The sequence below is a fragment of the Pseudonaja textilis genome, chromosome Z (genome assembly GCF_049901715.1).
Source record: "Pseudonaja textilis isolate UNSWEBS1 chromosome Z, rPseTex1.2, whole genome shotgun sequence".
In the NCBI taxonomy this organism is placed as follows: domain Eukaryota; kingdom Metazoa; phylum Chordata; class Lepidosauria; order Squamata; family Elapidae; genus Pseudonaja; species Pseudonaja textilis.
Window position 1 is genome coordinate 133,526,017 of NC_142008.1, and position 19,744 is coordinate 133,545,760.

At 38.5% G+C, this 19,744-nt stretch overlaps 1 protein-coding gene across 11 annotated transcripts; it reads left to right on the top strand.

Moving 5' to 3' along the window:
* The first annotated feature begins 1,719 nt into the window (after positions 1-1,719).
* Positions 1,720-19,266, top strand: DNAAF3 (dynein axonemal assembly factor 3). Of its 11 annotated transcripts, none has more exons than XM_087918031.1 (14): positions 1,779-1,861; positions 3,539-3,580; positions 4,806-4,830; positions 4,936-5,019; positions 6,078-6,220; positions 9,694-9,787; positions 9,958-10,115; positions 10,469-10,645; positions 11,157-11,279; positions 13,198-13,320; positions 13,443-13,578; positions 15,431-15,545; positions 16,445-16,519; positions 19,002-19,266. In XM_087918031.1, the coding sequence occupies exons 4-14, from the start codon at positions 4,938-4,940 to the stop codon at positions 19,195-19,197; spliced, it is 1,422 nt and encodes a 473-aa protein (XP_087774157.1). In that variant the 5' UTR covers positions 1,779-1,861; positions 3,539-3,580; positions 4,806-4,830; positions 4,936-4,937; the 3' UTR covers positions 19,198-19,266. The 11 variants fall into 11 exon arrangements, with proteins under 11 accessions (XP_087774155.1, XP_087774160.1, XP_087774159.1 ...); XM_087918030.1 differs by having other exon boundaries at positions 1,784-1,933; XM_087918028.1 differs by lacking the exon at positions 4,806-4,830 and having other exon boundaries at positions 1,774-1,861.
* The last annotated feature ends 478 nt before the right edge of the window (positions 19,267-19,744 follow it).

The window sequence follows — 19,744 nt, forward strand, 5'->3', positions numbered from 1 at the left end:
TTGGTTTTTCAGAGATAATGATTGATGAATTAAAAAGGGAATTCTGCAGGGTGACAAGGGGTAATAAGAATATTTCTGCAATTAAAAATATTTAGAAAATAGGGTAATATAAATACTGATAACTCTTATTAAAAATTAAGGGGGGAAAATATGCTGCGGAATCCAAATGAAAAGATGCAATGATTATTATTGTAACTTCTTAAAAATAATCATTTATTGGGAATCAAAATGAGGGAATAAAGGTATATTTTAATCATTGAGGTGGCACACTCAAAGCAGTAAAAGGGGGGAAACGACATACTAAAGAACCAACTAAATTAATAAGTTAATATAGACTATTAAAAGCAAGGAAAGACATTGGTAACCATTACTATTATCATTATTATTAAAACACATATTGTTTATCTTTATTTTTAAAATAAATATTAAAGGATTATATTTAAATAATTGAAATGAAACAAAAAGATGTTTTGATTGAGATTAATGAAAGAGGCTAGAATTAATGTGTTTGTTTCTCTCCTTACTGAAAATTTGGAATGGAAAAGGTAATAATAGAATTAAGTATGCATATATGAATGTATAATTACTGTCATATTTGTATGTAAAGGTGATGACCCGGAAATACGTTGTCCACTAAAAAAAGATTTTTGTTTTTAATGTGAAAAATTGAATAAAATTTGTTTTTTAAAAAAAAGAAATCCAAGAAAACAAACAAATCAACCCAGAGTTCTTTCAATGGAAGCACAAATGGCCAGGTTCAAACTACCTTTCTTCAGGCACCTTATGAAAAGATCCAGTGCTCTGGAAGAGGCTCTAGTGATAGAAAGTGGAAGTAAAGAAAGAGGACAAGCAACAGCAAGATGGATAGACTCAATTACAATATGGAGATGCGTGCATCATTGAGGTGAACCTCAGGTAAAAGAACAGATTAGGGATAGAGGAAAACTTACGTACCTGCTAGGAGTTGGTACCAATTTAATGGCACATAATCAACTACATATTAACCTGCCCCCTTTTGCAACCAAAAGCAGCTTCTTTCTAGAGACTGCTGAATTGCAATTATTTATTATGCTGAGACAATCCCTATTGACAATATTCTTTGTCCGCTGCAGTATCAGAGCCAACCTATCTAGGTTGAAGAACTCTGGCCCACCCATAGAAGGCAGCCAAGATAATCTTCCTATTTTAATTCCTATACAGCTAAATGATTTTATTCCATTTATTGCACAGAAGACGCCTACATGTTATTATTCTCCACATTATTTTGGTTTTGGTTAGGCAAAGCAGTACATTAATACAGGAACCCCCTTCCCTCCCCAAGTAATAAAGTATATTAATACAATCAGCAAGGGGGTAACGCTTCTCCCGTAGATAACCATTCACTCGCCGTGTTTTTTTTTTCATTTTAAACTTCTTTTAATCACCCAGGATAGCCCCCTCCCTTCCCTCAAGCAGTTCATGACCGCATCCACAGAGACTTCTATGTTATTATGACAGCATATTAGTAAGTACATATAATATACGCCTGACATAAACGGTCTTGAAATGGAAGAAACGGCATTTCATTCAAACGACAAAGGAGAAAAAGCGTATCTCTGTAATAATCTACGCCAAGACATGCCGCTCTATCGCCGCAGGCCCCGTTGCCAGGGAGACCGCGTCCCTGGCTACCTGCCACGACTCGCCTATTTTTCCTTTCCCGGGCTTGGATTGGCTGTTGCGCGTCTTATGGACGCGACTGATTGAACAGGGAGCTGTCTGTCACGACTTCCATCAGGAGGGTGGACAGGAGGGATCTGCGCCTGAAAGGGCGCCTCGACCCACTTTTTCGGCGGAGGATCGTGGCGGAGGGAAAAAGCGGGTAACGCCACTTAAAGGCAAACTGAGAGGGTAGAAAGGATGGCGGGGTAGACCGGACTGACGTTCAGTGCCGGTGAGCAGAACAGACACACATCCAGTAGAGGAGGTTTTAAATTCGAGTTCAGTTCAGTGCTGGTTAAGGGAAACTCGGGGAAAGGGATGGGCCATCTAAATAGGAGTACAGGTAGTCCTCGAGTTATGACTACAGCCGAAGCCAAAATTTCTGTTTAAGAGAATTGTGCCCATTTTGCGATCTTTCTTGTCACCGTTGTTAAGTGAATCACTGCAGTTGTTAGTGACGTGGCTGTTAAGTGAATCTGGCTTCCCCGTTGACTTTGCTTCTCAGAAGGTCACAAAAGGGGACTGTCATAAATATGAGTCCTTTGCCAAGTCTCTCCATTTTGATCACGTGAACATGAGGATATTGTAATGGTCATAAGTATGAAAAACAGTCACAAGTCATTTTTTGAGTGCTGTTGTAACTTTGAACTAAGTTGAGGACTACCTGTGTGAATATCAGATGTCAAGGGTCATGCCTTGCTTTATATTGCGTTAACTCTATTTATTGCTATTATGGTATTGCCTCATCTTCCTCTCACAGACTTAGTATCATAGCATCTTAGGTGCATTATGCTTACAATTTACTCAGAAATAAGGTGGTTTGAATTCAGTGGTGCTTTCTACAAAAATATGTGTTTCAGACAAACTATGTAGGACAGTATTTTTCAAATTTTGTAACTTTAAAATGAGTAGATTTTAACTCCCAGAATTCCCTAACTAACATCTGTGAGTTCAAATCAACCTATCTTAAGGTTGCAAAGTTTGAAAAACACTGATATACATCAATGGTTCTAGAATTGTAGTCTGAGAACCTCTGGCGGTCCCTGAGACCTTTCAGGATATTCTCAATGTTGAATAAATAAATATTTGTAAATGTCCCCATTTTAATTTCTAATAAAGAAAATATTGATAGGAAAATAAGCCCTTGGATAGGAACATAAGCCTTCTCCATTAGTGCTTCCTAAATTTCTTTCTCTCAGGTCTCCTTCCCACTTTTAAAATTATATAGGACTCTAAAAAAGCTTTTATTGGTATGGATTATATTTATCAATATTTATTATACTAAAAATAAAATTGATGCATTTGCTGCCACTACCACTTCTCAAAATTGTTCGATAGGATTTTAATGTATTATTTTTCAATACAGGCTGGCAAATAATTTTGATTTCACAGACACCTTAGACCCCTGACACTTTGAGAAATACTGATTTAGAGTAATATTAGCTGTATTTGAAGATTGTGCTAAGCCATAATGTAATAAGATTAGAACTATTCCATCTTTTGCAGCTTATTTTATTATTGCAATATTAAATGGTGAGATCCAATTTCTGGTTACATCTATTTGATGCTCCATTTTAAAACAGATTAGTAAGCACTAATCAAAGCTCTAAAAATCTGCCCTCTATAGTTAGTTAACTCACAATGTAATTATTTATGGATAAAACCCTTTACCAGGGTTTCAAGGAAGAATTTTTGCCAGAAATTTTATTGCTGAAATGCAGCCCTTCCCTGCATAGTCAGTCAGTCAGTCAGCCAGCCAGCCAGCCAGCCAGCCTGCCTGCCTGCCTGCCTACCTATCTATTTTTCATTTCTAACTGTAACTCCTAATTCTTCCAAGAGAGAAAACTGAATTAAGACCATCAGAAGCAGGTCATGCCATGTAATTGTTATGCTTTTGTTCATATGAATAAATTGAATTTGTCAGGTTGCTCCCCACAGTATTTGTTCACAATAAAATCAAGTTCCTCCTATTTAAAGTTGCAATCATGTTAACAATGCTTACTCCTAGTCCAAATCAGTGTGATATTAGTCATATATATGGTCCATGCATTATGTTTCCACCCCAACCTTAGAATCACATTACACTACTGCCTTTCTTTTTCACCTTAAAAGCAGCCTGCCATGCAGAATATATGAGAAAATATAAAACTAAGCATCCTACTCAGTTTATTGGGCTAATTTTTGGAGTCTTATATGAATTTTGTTATAAGTTTGCACTTTTGAAATAATTAAAATGAAAACTTGAAGAATTGGGTGTCCTGGATATTAGTAGAAAGATGATCCTTTGACATCATTATAATCTCTATCTGAGGCCATTGTGGGGATCGGAATATGACAAATGCCTTCGTGTTATATCAAATGCTGCAGCTCTTCTGATCTTTTTTTTCATTCTTTCTAGTGAATTTTTATTTCTCTTCAGTGCAAATGCTTTACTTATCCCTGATTCCTGGCAAATTGATATAATTAGGGATTTATATTCTATGCCTGTTCATGCCCTCTCTGAAAAGATTTGCTCGAATTAGGAACAAAGGTGCATATGATCAAGTCTCTTAAATATAGAGACAAGCACTGGGAAATAACAGGGAGTCTTTTGTAAATAGGTTTGTCCTTTCAGTTTAAAATTTAGGTTAGCCTGAATTATGTTGGTTCACAAATGATGTAAGTCAAATTGCCTTTCAGAGAAAAGTATGTGGCATCTACTTAGTAAACTGCCCTAGAAGTAAAATCAAAAGAATAGCATTTTTTATCATCTTCTCCAGTTTGATAATCTAAAAACATTACAGTTTACAGTAATTCCAAGAACTGGAATTGTTCACAAGAAATTAAAAATATGGGCATCAATTTGCACAAGATGGAAGATAGCAATCCTATAAGATAGATCAGTTCTATGGTAAAGGATGAAATTGAAAAGAGCGGTTTTTCTTAGATTAATAAGGTCACGGCAAAATCAAAGACCCTGCTTTTTGGATCCATTTGAGTGGAGTTCCCTTCTACTTGTTTACTTGCTTTGGATGCCATTTTATAATTTGTACATCGGGTAGTTTTTTTTTTAATGTATGGTAATTTCTTCTGGTTATTGTTTGTTTCTCTTGCACGCTGCCCAGAGTGACACTGTTAGAGGAAGATCAGGTTAGTATGAGAATGTGAACATTATAGCAAGAGAGTAATTCAACTGTGGTGGGTTTCTGATATATAATTCCTAAATTTTATGTTTTCCCTATGTTTTATTTGCAGCCATGTTAGCAGCAGGTACTGGCAATGGTTTTGGCACCACAGCTTGGTGGGGGTTTTCTCCAGCGCTCAATTTGCAAGCAATGGGTAAGTGTCACTTTTTTTTCAAAATGCAGAGTTCCCTTTTCCTCTCTGCTTTCATGTTTTATTATGAAATTGGAGCCTTTTGTCCCACAAATGTTGAAGGAGCTTTTTGCTTTTACTTGCAAAATCTCTCTTCTCTCTGCTTCTGTGTGGGCTCAAAAATGTGATGTTATCTTTAGAGAGCAGCTACCCCTGAATAAAAAGTATTTCTAGGTCCACCAGATGCTGATCTGTTGGATGACAGCCTATGCAGGTGTTACATACACAAACATACATACACAGAGAGACAACCTGATGCTCCTGTGGGGTAATATTGCTATTCCCTCCTCTCAACTTTCTATCCATTATCAATATTGTTAGGTTCTGCATATCCTACCTGCTATTAATTATTAAGGTGTTTTTAATTGAAAATATGAAATTGATATGTTGCAAAGCAATCCTTTATTTCTTCCTCTGGCTTTATGTTTATTTTTTTTAAATGCTCTGGATCCACGGGGTCACTGTACCATCCTGACAGAGTTTTTTTTTAATTAAAGTTTTAGCCCAGGCTTTGTTAGAAAATGTAGCTTCCTAACTAGAAAAAAAAACTAAAAGTAGACCAGAGGAGTTGGTTTGCCTTCAAATAAATGGGTGGTTTAGTGAATAATATCTATCCTGGCAGCTTTTTAAGAAAAAGACAAAGCCTTCCACTATGGGCATTTATGAAAGCAGTTACAATATGCTGTCAAATCTCGAGATGCTCACTGTTGTAAAAAGATTGTACCTCCTTGATATGGCTGCATGCAAAAATTTAGATTCCCCAGTAAAATTGACGGATTCCATGATCCATAAGTAAACAGAAGCTAACATAATCGTTACACGGCACAAAATTAAGCAGTTTCTTTCTGCCATTTTTCATTTCTGCAAATTACTGTTTACTTCATGTGCAATTATTTACAGATGCAGAATACTAAAATATTCCTTGCCAGGAATGTTGCAGTATTTTCCTATTAGGAAAATAACATATGTTTTTAACATAGAATATTGGCAGTTGTGAACGAACATACTAATTATCTCTGTAGCTCTAGAATCCTCCACGGAGCATCTGAAACTATCCCAGAATGGCATTCCTGAACTGAACATCCTGCTAGTGGGATCAATAGATGCACGACACATCCTAAAAACGATGAGTCAGATGCATCGGCAGCCTCAGAGAAAAATCAGTGTGCGTAACCTTTTCCTTCTATGCCATATTCTCTTATGCTATTTTTGCAATTTGGTTTGTCCTGATAACTATGTTGCATTTTCCCTCATTTTATGTTTTATTTCCTCCTGCCCACTGCATTCTGCAGAGACTGAATGGTTTCTTGGGTTATTTGGCTAAACTTTGCAGATTTATTATTTTGATAATAACTTAATAAAACACCTATAGCAGGAGTCCCCAACCCCTGGGCCATGGACCAGCACCACTCCATGGCCAGAAACCGGGCCACACAAACAAGTGAAGCCCCATATCTGGGATGCAGGCAGCACATGAAATCGCACCCCTTCCAGTCCATGGAAAAACCTCTCTCCATGGAACTGGTCCCTGGTGTCCAAAAGGTTGGGGGCCTTGCTGACGTATAGTATTTGGGCAACAGGACAAATCAAATTCTATAGCTAGAATGTACGTTTCTTTGCATCTGCTCCAGGAAGAGCATTTCTCTGCCAGTGAATGGACTTGCAAATTATTTCTTTCATTAATGAATCACTGCCATTCTGTTAAATAATTTAGAATTGTCTTCATTTATTGTATTTTAGTATAAAGTTTTGTCTGTTGCCCATCAAAATGGGAGTTTTCTAGGAATAGGTTTGCAACAGTGATAAAAAATCTTGGTTGTGTGATGTAAAATGATGCAATAGCAATCTTGCTGAAACTAAAACAGGTCTGAGTATGACTAGGAGGCAGCATAGGAACTGTTCTGTTGGAACACTTAGCAGTGTTCCAATATCTCAAGGACTGCCACAAAGAAGAGAAGGTCAACTTATTCTCCAAGGCACCTGAAGGCAGAACAAGAAGCAATGGATGGAAACTAATCAAGCAGAGAGGCAATCTAGAATTAAGGAGAAATTTCCAGACAGTTAGAACAACTAATCAGTGGAACAACTTGCCTCCAGAAATCGTGAATGTGCCAACTGGAAGTTTTTAAGAGATTGGGTAACCATTTGTCTGAAATGGTATAGGGCAGGGGTATCAAACTCAAGCCCTGCAGGATGCTTAAATCTGGCCCATGGGGCTGGCCTGGAAATAGCAAAAGACAAATGGTGCCTCTGGCAGCCAAAACAGCTGCCCTGCATCCTGTTTTCAGCCTGGACAATCTCCTGCAGCACTCTGCCAGCCCAAACGGGACACAGGTGGGCAACACACAGCCCCCCCCCATGCCCTGTTTGGCCGGCAAAGTGCTGCAGGAGACATCCCCCCCACCCAGCGGGCCCACAGAGAACTATAATGCTAATTCAGCCTTCGAAGAAATCCAGTTTGACACCCCTGGTATAGGATTTCCTGCTTCAGCAGAGGGTTAGACCAGGGTCCCCCCAACTCAGTTATTCTGTTACTGATTTCCATGATGGAGAGAAGGCAGGTAATAAAGTGTACTAGTAAATAAAAATAAATATTTGAAATAATTTTTAAGGAGCAATTGTCCATTCGCATCACAGTATATTCAGCTTTCAAAAAAAAATTACCCTAACAGACTGGCTACAAAATTTAAGCATGTTTTGAAACATCAAGAAAATACCAGAATTCCTCATATTTAGCTGCTTTTCCATAAAAAGTCTATTATCAGTAGCTAATATTCACTAAGGAGATTGGGAAAAAGAACTGTACTTTCTTCTGCAGGGGAAATGATTTCTTTGTTGGGCTATATCACTGGCACCAAAACCAGTGAATTCTCTTCTCAAATTTAAGTCATCCTGCCCATGTGATAAAATGATGGTGATTTATTGCCTCCTCTTTTCCTTTTCCTAAAATGTGTGAAGACATTAATTAATTCCCGTCATAGTGAGGAGTCTGACAGGGCTGCTTTGGTAGCTTTCCACCAAAGATAGTCCTTCAGCTCATCACAGTGCTGAAGTTCATGCATATTGTGGTTGACATGTGAGGTGAAGGTGTGGAAGCAAAGATGAACAAGGGCATGTGTGACCACAGATGCAACATCACTGCAATCCCCCATAGCAACTCCTACGTTCGCAGACGTCCTTTGGTGCCCTTCCTTCATCATGAGGCTATGAGTCAACAGTTGTGATTCTGACAGCATACATTTTTCAGTGTCACTTCATAACAAGAGGATTGGTGGAGGGAGGGAATGGAGCAGGGCTGCGAAAGAAAACTTTGAATTCCTGGTATTGGTCTCATAGGAGCTTTGCTTGAAGCGGTGAATTCTTTATGATAGGAATGAAGCATTGGAGTACAACGGTTCTTGGACAGTGAATCAATTTCAGTTAAATAGTTGAATAGTAAAATGAGAAAGCTTTTAAAATGGAGAAATAATTTTCCAGAAGAGTGTAAGGATGAGGGGAGTGAGATTTTACTAAGTGGGTTACAGCTGAAGAATTTAGGATCCAGAATTTATTTCTACAAAGCTTGTTTGGATGTTTTCAGCATCTGAACATAGGTAACTCTCGACTCACAACAGTTCATTTAGTGACTGTTCAAAGTTACAAGAAGACTGAGAGAAGTAACTTATGACTATTTTTCACACGAGTGTTGCAGCATCCCCATGGTCATATGATCAAAATTCAGATGCTTGGCAACTGGTTCCTATTTATGTCCGTTGCTATGTCCCAAGGTCACATGATCACTTTTTGTAACCTGACTAAAATCAATGGGGAAGCCGGATTTACTTAACAAAGTTACTAACTTAACAACTTCAGTGATTCCCTTAACAAGTGTGGCAAGAAAGGTTGTAAAATGGGGCAAAACTTACTTTAAAAATGTCCCATTTAGCAACAGAAAATTGAGCTCAAGTGTCATAGGTCGAGGATTACCTGTAATGGAAAGAAGGAGGGGTAGATTTGCTGCTGTTTTGGGATGCAACAATACTGAAGAGCTGCACTATCTTTGTAATATCTTTATTTACAAATATACAGGCAATACAGTCAAGAAAAAAAATCTAAAATATAAAGAACAGAACCCCTCCTTAAGAGAAGTCCTACCACCCCAAGCTTCCTGCAACCAACTCTCTCTCTTTCACAACCTGCCAATTTATATTACTCTGGTACACACCATATATTCACTAACTCACAGACATTTTTGCTTCTGTCAGCTTGAGTGGATACCCCATTTTAAAAACTGGATAAGAATTCTCCTCTCCCAGGAAATAATTTTCTGATCATGTCTTTTACTGATAAAATATCAATCAGTTATTCTGCTTTAGAACCAGAAATGAGACAGGAGTGAGGCCAGCTTGAGAAGCGCTGCAGGCCAGACAATCAGATATTTCATTTTGTGCTAAGCATGTCTTATTTAATTAAGAGACAAACTTAATAAGATGTTGCAGATCAGTGATATGTTTCACATCTTTTTAATCTGCTTAAAAAAAATTGGTCTCCATGACTCAGTGGTCCAATCGATGTAAGGCATTTTCCATTTTGATATTCACAGTGTAATGAGGAAGATTTTCCACTTTGCTCAGCTAATTGTCTCTCTCGTTCATTCAGTTCTACATTCTGGAGAACAATCTGGAGGCTGTGAGTCGGCAGCTGTTGTTCTTGAATCTGGCTCTGGAGCCTCCGGACAAAATGGGCCTACAAGGTAAGGAGAAAGTATGGTTTCTCATCTACTCCACCTTCATACCCTCCTTTTGAAACCAATTGATTCGGGCTTCTGGATCACTGATGGTTGGGGATAGGTGGCAGATCCAGAAAATTGAATCATAATGCCTTACAATTGATATTCCTTTGCTACGTCCTCCTTCACCCAAGAGAAGAGTGAGACATTGTTGGAACTAATGGGGAACACTCTCCTCCGGAACCAGACCGCTGCCTATCTGCAGGAGAAAGCAGCCCTCTTCATCCGTTACATCACAGACTCTGACTTCCAGCTGTCTAATCTCCCTGTTTTGGACTTCTCTGCACTCAAGGTGAAATGCAAAACAGTGTAGCAGTCAGGTTATTATCACTGAGGGAACAATGAAGATGTATTTACCATGCTGTTGTGGCTCTTTGAGATCCACAATCTATAACCACACATCCTGGATTGTGGATCCAAGTTACTGCATTCCACATTTTTATTTGTTAATTCCTCACAGAGAGACTCTGAATGCTATATAATAAAATACTAAAAGCATGAAAGAGGCAAGGAACGTTAGAAAAAATGAAAAAGCGGTGGGACATTCTTTTTGGGATTTAGTTCCTTGATGCTCCACCCCCCATGTAGGATCCGAAATCTACATGGGGTTCAGCAACTTCCTAATTCTTCTTCATGTTTGGATAGTTCAGGGAACGGGACCAATTAGAGGCCATTTTTCAGTTCTGGCGGAATCCAGACCCACAAGCTTTCCAGATCAAGCAGCTTTGGGACCTGCGCCTCCGGCAATATCTGGGCACCCGTTATGACTCTCGCCGTGGGGTGTGTGACTGGGATCTCACCATGAAACTGCATGAGCATGGGGTATGTAACTAAAATGTGGGAAAACATTAGCCAATCACATTTGGGGTGTGGGACTACAGGGGCACAAAGTAGGGGCATTCCTCCTGCCCTTACAGTACAGGTAATCTTCAACTTACAACAATTCATTTAATAACCATTGGAAGTTTCAATGGTACTGAAACTGTGATTGGTGACCATTTTTCACACTTATTACCATGGCAGTATCCCCATGGTCATGTGATTTATATTCAAATGTTTGGAAACTGGTTTATATTTATGACAGTTGCAGTACCTCAGGGTCATGTGATCATCTTTTGCTACTTTCTGATAAGCAAAGTCAATGAGAAAGCCAGATTCACTTAACAACGTTGTTGCTAGTTTTACAACTGCAGTGATTCACTTAAAAATGTGGCAGGAAAAGTTGTAAAATGGGGCAAAATTCACTTAACAAATGTCTCATTTAGCAACATAAATTTTGGGCTCAATTGCGATCATAAGTTGAGGACTATCTGTATTCTTTTTCTCCATCTAGGCCATAACAATAAACTTCCATGAGTTTTTCCATTGGCGTAATACAGGCGTGGCCTTTGAAATGCGAGAAGCTACCTACGATGTCCCCAACAAAACCTTGGCATCTAGACGTCTCATCAGACACGTGAGTGAGGCCTTTCACTTTCTTAAGATGCTGGGAGCTGGCAGAGGAATTCTGGGAATTGAAGTCCACAAATAATCAAGTTGCCAACATTGAGAAACACTGCTCTAGATGATTGCCAGAGTGTAAAGACAGCGAGGGGTAGTGTGGTGTAGTTCTGATTGGACAATGATATACTTTAATGTAAAATACATAGTCCTTGGTTTACTATCGTAATTGAGCCCAAAAGCTATTTGCTTGTTTGTTTATAAAATTTACTGGCCACTCATCTCAGGGCGGCTTACAGTTATAAAAATAAAAAATTAAAAAAATTAAAATCAGATATTAAAACCTAAGAACACATGGGGGGGGACGGGGGCGACTGTGGGGAATTGGGATCTGTTATTACTCAATCAACTCGATTTATGTCGCTAAGCAAGTCACTTTAAAGTGAATTTTGATCCATTTTACTACCTTATTTGCCACAGTTGTTAAGTGAAACACTATAGTTGTTAAGTTAATGACACACTTTTTAGTGAATCTGTCATCCTCATTGACTGTGCTTGTTAGATGGTCACAAAAGGAGATCACGTGACCAAGGGACACTGCAACATGATAAATATGAACTAGTTGCTAAGCATCTGAATTTTAATCACATTAAAATGTGGTTGTTAAGTGTGAAAAACTGTCATAGGTCATCTTTTTCAATTCCATTTGTAATTTCAGATGGTCATTAAACAAATGGTGATAAGTCAAGGACTAGCTGTGTACAAAATCCAACTTTTTGTCCAAGTTCAAAACAGCATATTTCACTGAAGCATATGCTGAGCGATAATGAGTAAGGAGGGATGTAAGGAATGAGGAAATTGTATTAAGGTTGCTGTACTCCAAACTCTTAACTTTCCTATGATATAGTCTGGTAAAGCTGCTGTAGCAACAGAGTGAAAGTGACATGAAGCCACTTCTAGATTTTTCAAATAATAAGAGAAAAGTATCAAATTCACAGCCACTCTTTCAGAAATCCTTAGATATTTGCTGCAATTTGATTATTGTACACCCATTTTTCTAGGTATTTATTTAGAGATAAAAACTAGTAGCAGATAGATCTGTTATGGTCTCAAAGAGCAACACTGCTTTTCTTTCAGCATTGCTACATGTTTCTAATCTTCTTTGGTTCTACTTTTTTCCCATTTTCCCAGCCATTTACTCAGTTTCTCTACAGGATGAAAGACCACTTTCCTTATGATGGATCCCAGCAACAAAAATTACAAAGAGTTTTGTGCTACCGTCATAAAACCCTTTTAGCTTCCCATGTGAATGAAATATAAATATAATTAGAATCAGAAGCAATCACAAAATCTAATTTGTAACTGTCAGTTCTCCCACCAGAAGACCATGGTCCAAAATGAATGGTGTTTTTCCAAATTGGCCTAATGATGAACCCCTACTGAAAGGGGCAGAATTTTTAGCAGAAGTTGGAAAAGGAGGTTTCACTTTTTTCTTTTATAACCGTAGTGCAGGGTCTCCAAACTTGGCAACTTTAAGACTTGTGGACTTCAATTTTCAGAATTCCTCAGCCAGCCATTTAATGTCTGAGCTGATCAATATTTAAAGAGTTGTACATATCATAAATTAGCAAGTTCACCATTAGAGTATATTTCCTGTATGTCTGCTAAAAATGTTTTAAGGCAGGGCTCTACAAACTTGGCAACTTTAAGACTTGTAGACTTCAACTCCCAGAATGCCCCAGCCAGGCTGGTTGGCTGGGGAATTCTGGGAGTTGAAGCCCACAAATCTTAAAATTGCCAAAATTGCCCTAGTGTATTCCCCTTCTCATCTTTATAATTGCTTTCCCTCCTACGCTAGCTGGGAAACCCAATTAGGGATAAATAACAATGATATGACAGACCAAATTAACTCATTTAGATTTCTCATCTCCTAGAAAGGGGAACCCATACCAGCACGTGGATACTGGGGAGATATTACCACTGGCCCATATATCACATTTGGCATTGAAGCTGAAGATCCCACTCTGCTGAAAACCATCAATGGCTGCCCTAGTAAAGTGAGCATGATACTTTTTTGCGGGGGTGGGGCAATAGCAATGGATATTTGTGAAAGCTATGGCTGCATCCAAGCATAGCTCAGAACAAGATCTTGTCACGCTGGTGATCTTTTCATTCACAGAATGCACAGGAAATCTCCTTGCACAATGTCACCACCCTATTGTATGAACTGAGATACCACACCCACTACGACCCTTCGGCCCCATCTGAAGATGGGAAAGATGGTGATGACTGTGCTGCATTGTGTGCTACAAAAGGTAATGATTGGTGCGTTCTCTCCCTTTTAACAAATACAGGTAGTCCTTGACTTACAATCACAATTGAGCCCAAAATTTCTGTTGTTAAGTGAAACATTTGTTAAGTGAATTTTTGGCTCATGTTCATTTTACGATCTTTCTTGCCAGTTGTTAAGTGAATCACTGAAGTTGTTAAGTTAGTAACATGGTTGTTTAGGGAATCTGGCTTCCCCATTGATTTTGTTCATTGGAAAAACTGACATGACCCTGGGACACTGCAACTGTTATAAATATGAGTCAGTTGCCAAGCAGCTGAATTTTAATCATGTGACCACGAAGATGCTGCAATGGTCGTAAGTGTGAAAAATAGTCATAAGTCACTAAATTTCAATGTCATTGTAACTTTGAATGGTCCCTACATGAACTATTGTAAGTTGAGAACTACTTGTAGAGGTTTTATATGCTGTTTCTGCTCTTTTAGGTAGTCATTGGTCATAATTTCCCAAGAACCTCACATTTATAAATGCGGACTTTTCAAAAATTGTTATGGACATCTCCCTGATCAAGGCTTTCTAAAGGAAAAGGGAGACCAGGATGATCCAAGTTTGTGTATTAGATGATTACTTTGCTTTTATTCACCTACTTGTTTTCTTTAGTGCTTCTCTTCCTCAAAAACCCTCCCTTGATGCACTGCTACTACCTTATCTATTAGATCTATTTATACAGGGTTTTTTTTCATTCAGGCTACTGGGATATATATTTACATGTCCTCTTTTTCAAACAACTTTTAGAAATCTTACAACCACAACTGAGCCCCAAATTTCTGTTGCTAATGAGACAGTGGTTAAAGAGTTTTGTCCCATTTTAAGATCTTTCTTTCCATAGCTGTTAAATGAATCACTGCAGCTGTTAAATGAATCTGGCTTCCCCATTGACTTTGCTTGTCAGAAGATTGTAAAAGGTGATTACATTGACCCAGAACACTGCAACCATCATAAATATGAGTCAGTTGCCAGGCATCTGAATTTTGATCATGTGATCACGGGGATGCTGCAACTGTCATAAATGTGAAAAACAATCATAAATTACTTTTTTTCAGTGCCATTGTAACTTCAAAGGGTCATTAAGTGAACTGCTGTTAGTCAAGGACTACTTCTAAATATCTTTTGGAAGGAGAGAGGCACTGAAGGCCCAGTTAGTGTTGCTGCCCATGTATAAGGAGAGAAAGTTTCATTCAATCCTGGAAATCTATTCCCATAGAAACACAGGGCAAATTTCATTTTCATTCCCACATAAAGCTTTTCCTTTGAAACCTTCACAGCCAGAAGAAGTGCCAGGGATGGAGGAGAAAAAGGTGGGCCAATAATAATATTATTATTATTTGCCAAGATGTTTCATTAGCAACCAGAAATTCCTGCCTAGAGTTATATTAGAACCTAGGAAATGGATCCCTTGTCAGTTAACAGGAGTGTTGATTTACCACCAGCTTATCAAATATTTAGGAGCTGAGGTCTTGGCAGCACAAGGAAACAGCCAATCACCAGCCATCAACAAATCAATCAACCAATAGGACAGCACTACATAAACACAACTCACAGAACAGCCCCAAGCACATATTTCAGTAGAGAGAAATTCCCTGATGATGGGACTCCAGCATGAGTCTGAAAGCTTGGAAGAGTAAATCTCATATATTAGAACCTTTTTCTTGTGATGCTGATACAATGCTGTAAACCACTGACCTTTGCAACACCCTAATTTTATGGTCAGACATCTGAATTTACTAGCCAAGTAAATCCATCTTTATTCTAGACACTGGTCCAACTCTTTTTGTTTCTTTCCCTTTTCACTAGTTTGTGTCTTCCCAATGCTTTAGGCCTTCCTGCAACAGAAGATGTGTGTGTCCATTTCCTGCCTCTTAACTGCCTTCCTGAACTCCATCACAAAGCCAAATATCAACAGCTTTTCAATCTCATCTTCTTCTCTTGCAGGTAAGAATGGGGCAGCATGGAACTTCTCTGCAGGGATGCCAGGATTCTTCCTTATTGATTTCCTACTGAGATGTGGGAAATAACCAACCTCATTGGGAGTTGATCTACTATATCTAGCTAGTTTAGTGAGCGTTACCAAATAGCTATTGGCCTTGTTAGAAAGAAACACCTCCCCACTCATCATATTTGGTTGTTTCACAAATTTCATGATACAGCCAACTCTCCAAACTCTTTTACAGGGAATTCTCAACTTATGACTGGTCGCTTAATGACCATTAATAATAATGATGGACTTGAAAAAAGTTACTTACAATCTGTCTCGGAGTTACAATCCTGCAGTCATGTAATTACTGCCATACAATCCTGCAGTCATGTGATTACATTCCACATAAAATGGGAAAAAACACCCATTGGATATGCTGAATTTGTATTGCAGCCATATGGTTTACTTAACAATCACACAATTCATTTAATGACCACATTGGCTTACTTTATGACTATCATAACAACAATTGCAAAAGTTGACTCAATGTGGTGACTCACTTTACTACTTCAGCAACATGACCAAAATTCTGGGCTCCATTGTGGTCACGAATAAAGGACTACCTGTATGAATTTTTTCAAGTTACTGACAGCTATCCACATTTAAAGCCATGCCTCTGTAGATACCTTGTGAACAGAACATATTTCAGTCAGTATAATAATGCAAATTTTTGCCATCATTTTCATGTATATCTCAGTATGATGAGACAAGTGAAAGTTTGGGGGAATTTTATCAATATTTTTCTAAGTTGATAGACAAAAACCTCATAATTGCACTGACCACTCCAGATCAAGCTGAGGGACCAAAATACTTACTCCCAATTACATTCATTTCTTCTTTGTTTGCTTTTTTGTAGCATGGTGAATTATCTTAAACCAAATTTGAGTCTGGTGTCAGCTCCGAAAGCCACTCTTATTGTTGAGTTAACAAAGTAAGTTTTGCTTTTTTTTTCATTCTCTCATTTTCAGCAGGACAAGAAAATAAACGTCCAAATTCTACACTGGGGTTGAATTTTTTTCAGAATTGATGTCACTCATGTTTCTTTCCATTCAGCTGCATTGCTTGTACAAATAATCCTCGACTTACAACCACAATTGGCATTTGTTAAGTGAGTTTTGCCCCATTTTTACAACTTTTCTTGCCATTGTTGTTAAGTGAATCACTGTCATTGTTAAGTTAATAACACAGTTGTTAAATGAATCTGGCTTCCCCATTGACTTTGCTTGTCAAAAGGTCGCAGAGCGGGATTAGATGACCCCAAAACACTGCAACTGTTATAAAAATGAATCAGTTGCCAAGCATCCAAATTTTGATCACATGACCACAAGGATGTTGCAACAATCATGTGAAAAATGATCATGTAGAAAATTATCTCACCAAACTGACACACTTTCTTTCCAGCTTTCTTCCGTTCCGGAGCTGTCCCAGCTTCAGCAGCTTTAGTGGCTGCCTCTCCACTGCGGGGAAAAACGGGCTTCTCCTAGATCTACCAGGGACTTTGCAATGTCCCTGGGATCGACAGGATGTGTCCTCCTCTGTCACCGTCTCTACAGGACAGTTTAGGTCCGTTGAGACTGTCCTGCAATGGAGATATCAGCAGCGATCTTAGAGCTTAAAGATCTTATGCTGTACCGCTGTGACACAAGCTCTGCCCTCAAGGACTACCTGTACAGATTTATATTGGGTAGTGTGGGATAATCAACTTCATGAAAAATTTATATAATGTTATATATAAAAGTTTACAGTTTTGTTCAGTTAATGTTTAGTCATAGTTTGTGGGAATTATGGGAGTTGAAATCCACTCATCTGCAGGACACCAAGGTAGAAAAAGCTATCAAAGCAAATGTTGGTCTACCACCGCCAAATACATAAGCTGAATAAGTAGAATACATAAGCTGAGAACAAGGCTAATATAAACCAGATAAACAAGGGGTCTGGTTCATTGGAGCCCCTTCAGTGATGAGTACACAACTTATAATTGAAATTTGATGTATTGAAGAAGTCACAAGAATTGCTAGTTAAGTAGATACAAAAATAGTTCATTTGGATAAATTATTTTTGAGGAGAGTTTGGGAGAGAACCGCAGTCCACTTCAAGTTTGGTGTATCTCCATGTGTAGTGCATGTAACCTTGTTTGTCACATGAACTTGCCCATTCTTTTGAGGGCATCAGTTATAGACAGACTTGTCCTCAGAAGTTAGGAGGCTTGTAAGAAGATTACAAGCCTTCCCTGCAATGACATCAAAGTTGTAAAAACTTTTCAGGAGCTTGTCTTGTTGAGTTTTTGGTGCCAAGTTAAGAGTTTTCCTACACAGCCTTGTCGCCTTGGCATGTATGCCCATTTATCATTCTTTCTTTTCTCATCAGCCTGTTGCTAAAGAGAACTTTAAATGTCTTATAGAAGTTTCCCATTTTATGCTGAGTCAAAGCACTTCTGTGTGGATAATCTAGGGTGACTTAAGATGATGCAGTTGAGGTTTCTGATCTGTTTAGGTCCAAATGGTTTAGCTAAGTCTGCTGTGGAATTAGTTTTATCCAGTCTGTGCCTAGAACTCAGCATTACCATCTACATGTATGTGTATGTGTGTTTTAAAATGGGCAGCTTGAGCAATCAGATCAAAGCAGCCAACAGATGGACACTGCACACATATAAGTCCTGCTGTTGAAGGCCGTTTCAACATCCCCAGACCATACACTTTATTGATATAATATAGTGGGTGGTCTGGGGTGCTTTTGTGTTGGATGTAGCTGTCCCAAAGGTGCTTTTTCAAGAGGCAACTGGACTTTCTTGTTTTTCTTTGAAAACGTTTCGCTTCTCATCCAAGAAGCTTCTTCAGCTGTGGATGAAGGGAATGGAAGGATTGATACTCCTTGCAGACCGCTGGTGATTTGCATTCTTTTAGAGAGTCCTTGAGGCCAGTTGGAGGTTTATCTGTGTCATCAGTGGTAGTTAGGAGGACACCAAAATTGAGGGCAGTAAGAGTTCTTCCCAGCTCCAGGGCAAGAAAAGTATTGCAAAACTGGTTGTGTGACTAAGAGCTAAAGGCAATTTCCTCCTAACTCTCATGGCTGCTGCTAGGGTTTTTAGCTGTCTTTGGACTGTAAATTTTGTTTGTGTGTGAAGTAGATTTTGTTCTGGTGTCCTGGGTTACAATTTTCTCCATCTTACATCTTTTCAAAATGGTCTTATTGCATTACAAACTAATGCAATAAAGATCTGGTTTCTCTGCTGAGTGAATACATTGTTTGCTCATTAAGCAAACAATGTATTAAAACAAATGACCAGAAAAAAAATAATGGAAAGATATTTTTCCCTTAATTAGAGCAGTTTGATATATAAGCTAGACAACTGTTTATCAAGACACAAAAGGCTCACACCTTTTCCTTGTTGATTTGTGTGGTTCTTCTTGTAGCTTCTTGCCTGACCTCACCAAAGAACAAGTGTCTGAGTTCTCCTCCCGAGTGACTCACCTGGCAAGAGATGCAGGATTTGTGCCAGTTGCGGAAACAAACAAAAAAACTTTTTCATTGTTTCAACTTGGAGACCAGGAGGTTGGAGATAATTCCCATGAGATAATTCCACCAGAGATGGAAGTCCCTGGTCCCTGAGGCTTCCGTTTTCTTACATACTAACTTTTTTAATGATCCTTTAATAAAATAGGTTCTTGCTGAAAATCACTATGTTTGTTGATCAGTTTGTTGTCAGATCAAGAAAGAAAGAGAATGTATATTTATTTCTGAGACAATCTTATCTAATGTTTCTCAACCTTGAGAACTTTCAGGTGTGTGGACTTCAACTCCCAGAATTCTCTTCCCAGAGTTGGTAGTCCACACATCTGAAAGTTCACAAGGTTGAGAAATACTGCTTATCTGTTGGATGCAGGGAATAATTTTATATGCACTCATATACAGTATAACTTGCTTCTTACCCCTAGACATGGTAGACTATTCTTTTAGTACATCAACATTGGTCAGATAGCTTCATTTAAGATGGGATATCAACAACTTAATCCTGTACTCCAGACCCCTTCACACAACAGCCAGGCCGGAAATTGACTACCTCTTCATGTGTTATCAAGTCTGTTGGATTCTTCCCTGGATATATTCCCTAAATATTTCAAGGCAGTGGTTTCAAATGCACAGTTGCCTTTGGCTT

What these genes read in the sequence shown, in the direction of transcription:
- DNAAF3 (XM_087918028.1), top strand. An exon ending in AGCCTCAGAGAAAAATCAGT is followed by an intron (nt 6,221 to 9,693) that starts GTGCGTAACCTT and finishes TCGTTCATTCAG; the next exon opens with TTCTACATTCTGGAGAACAA. An exon ending in CTTATTGTTGAGTTAACAAA is followed by an intron (nt 16,520 to 19,001) that starts GTAAGTTTTGCT and finishes TTCTTCTTGTAG; the next exon opens with CTTCTTGCCTGACCTCACCA.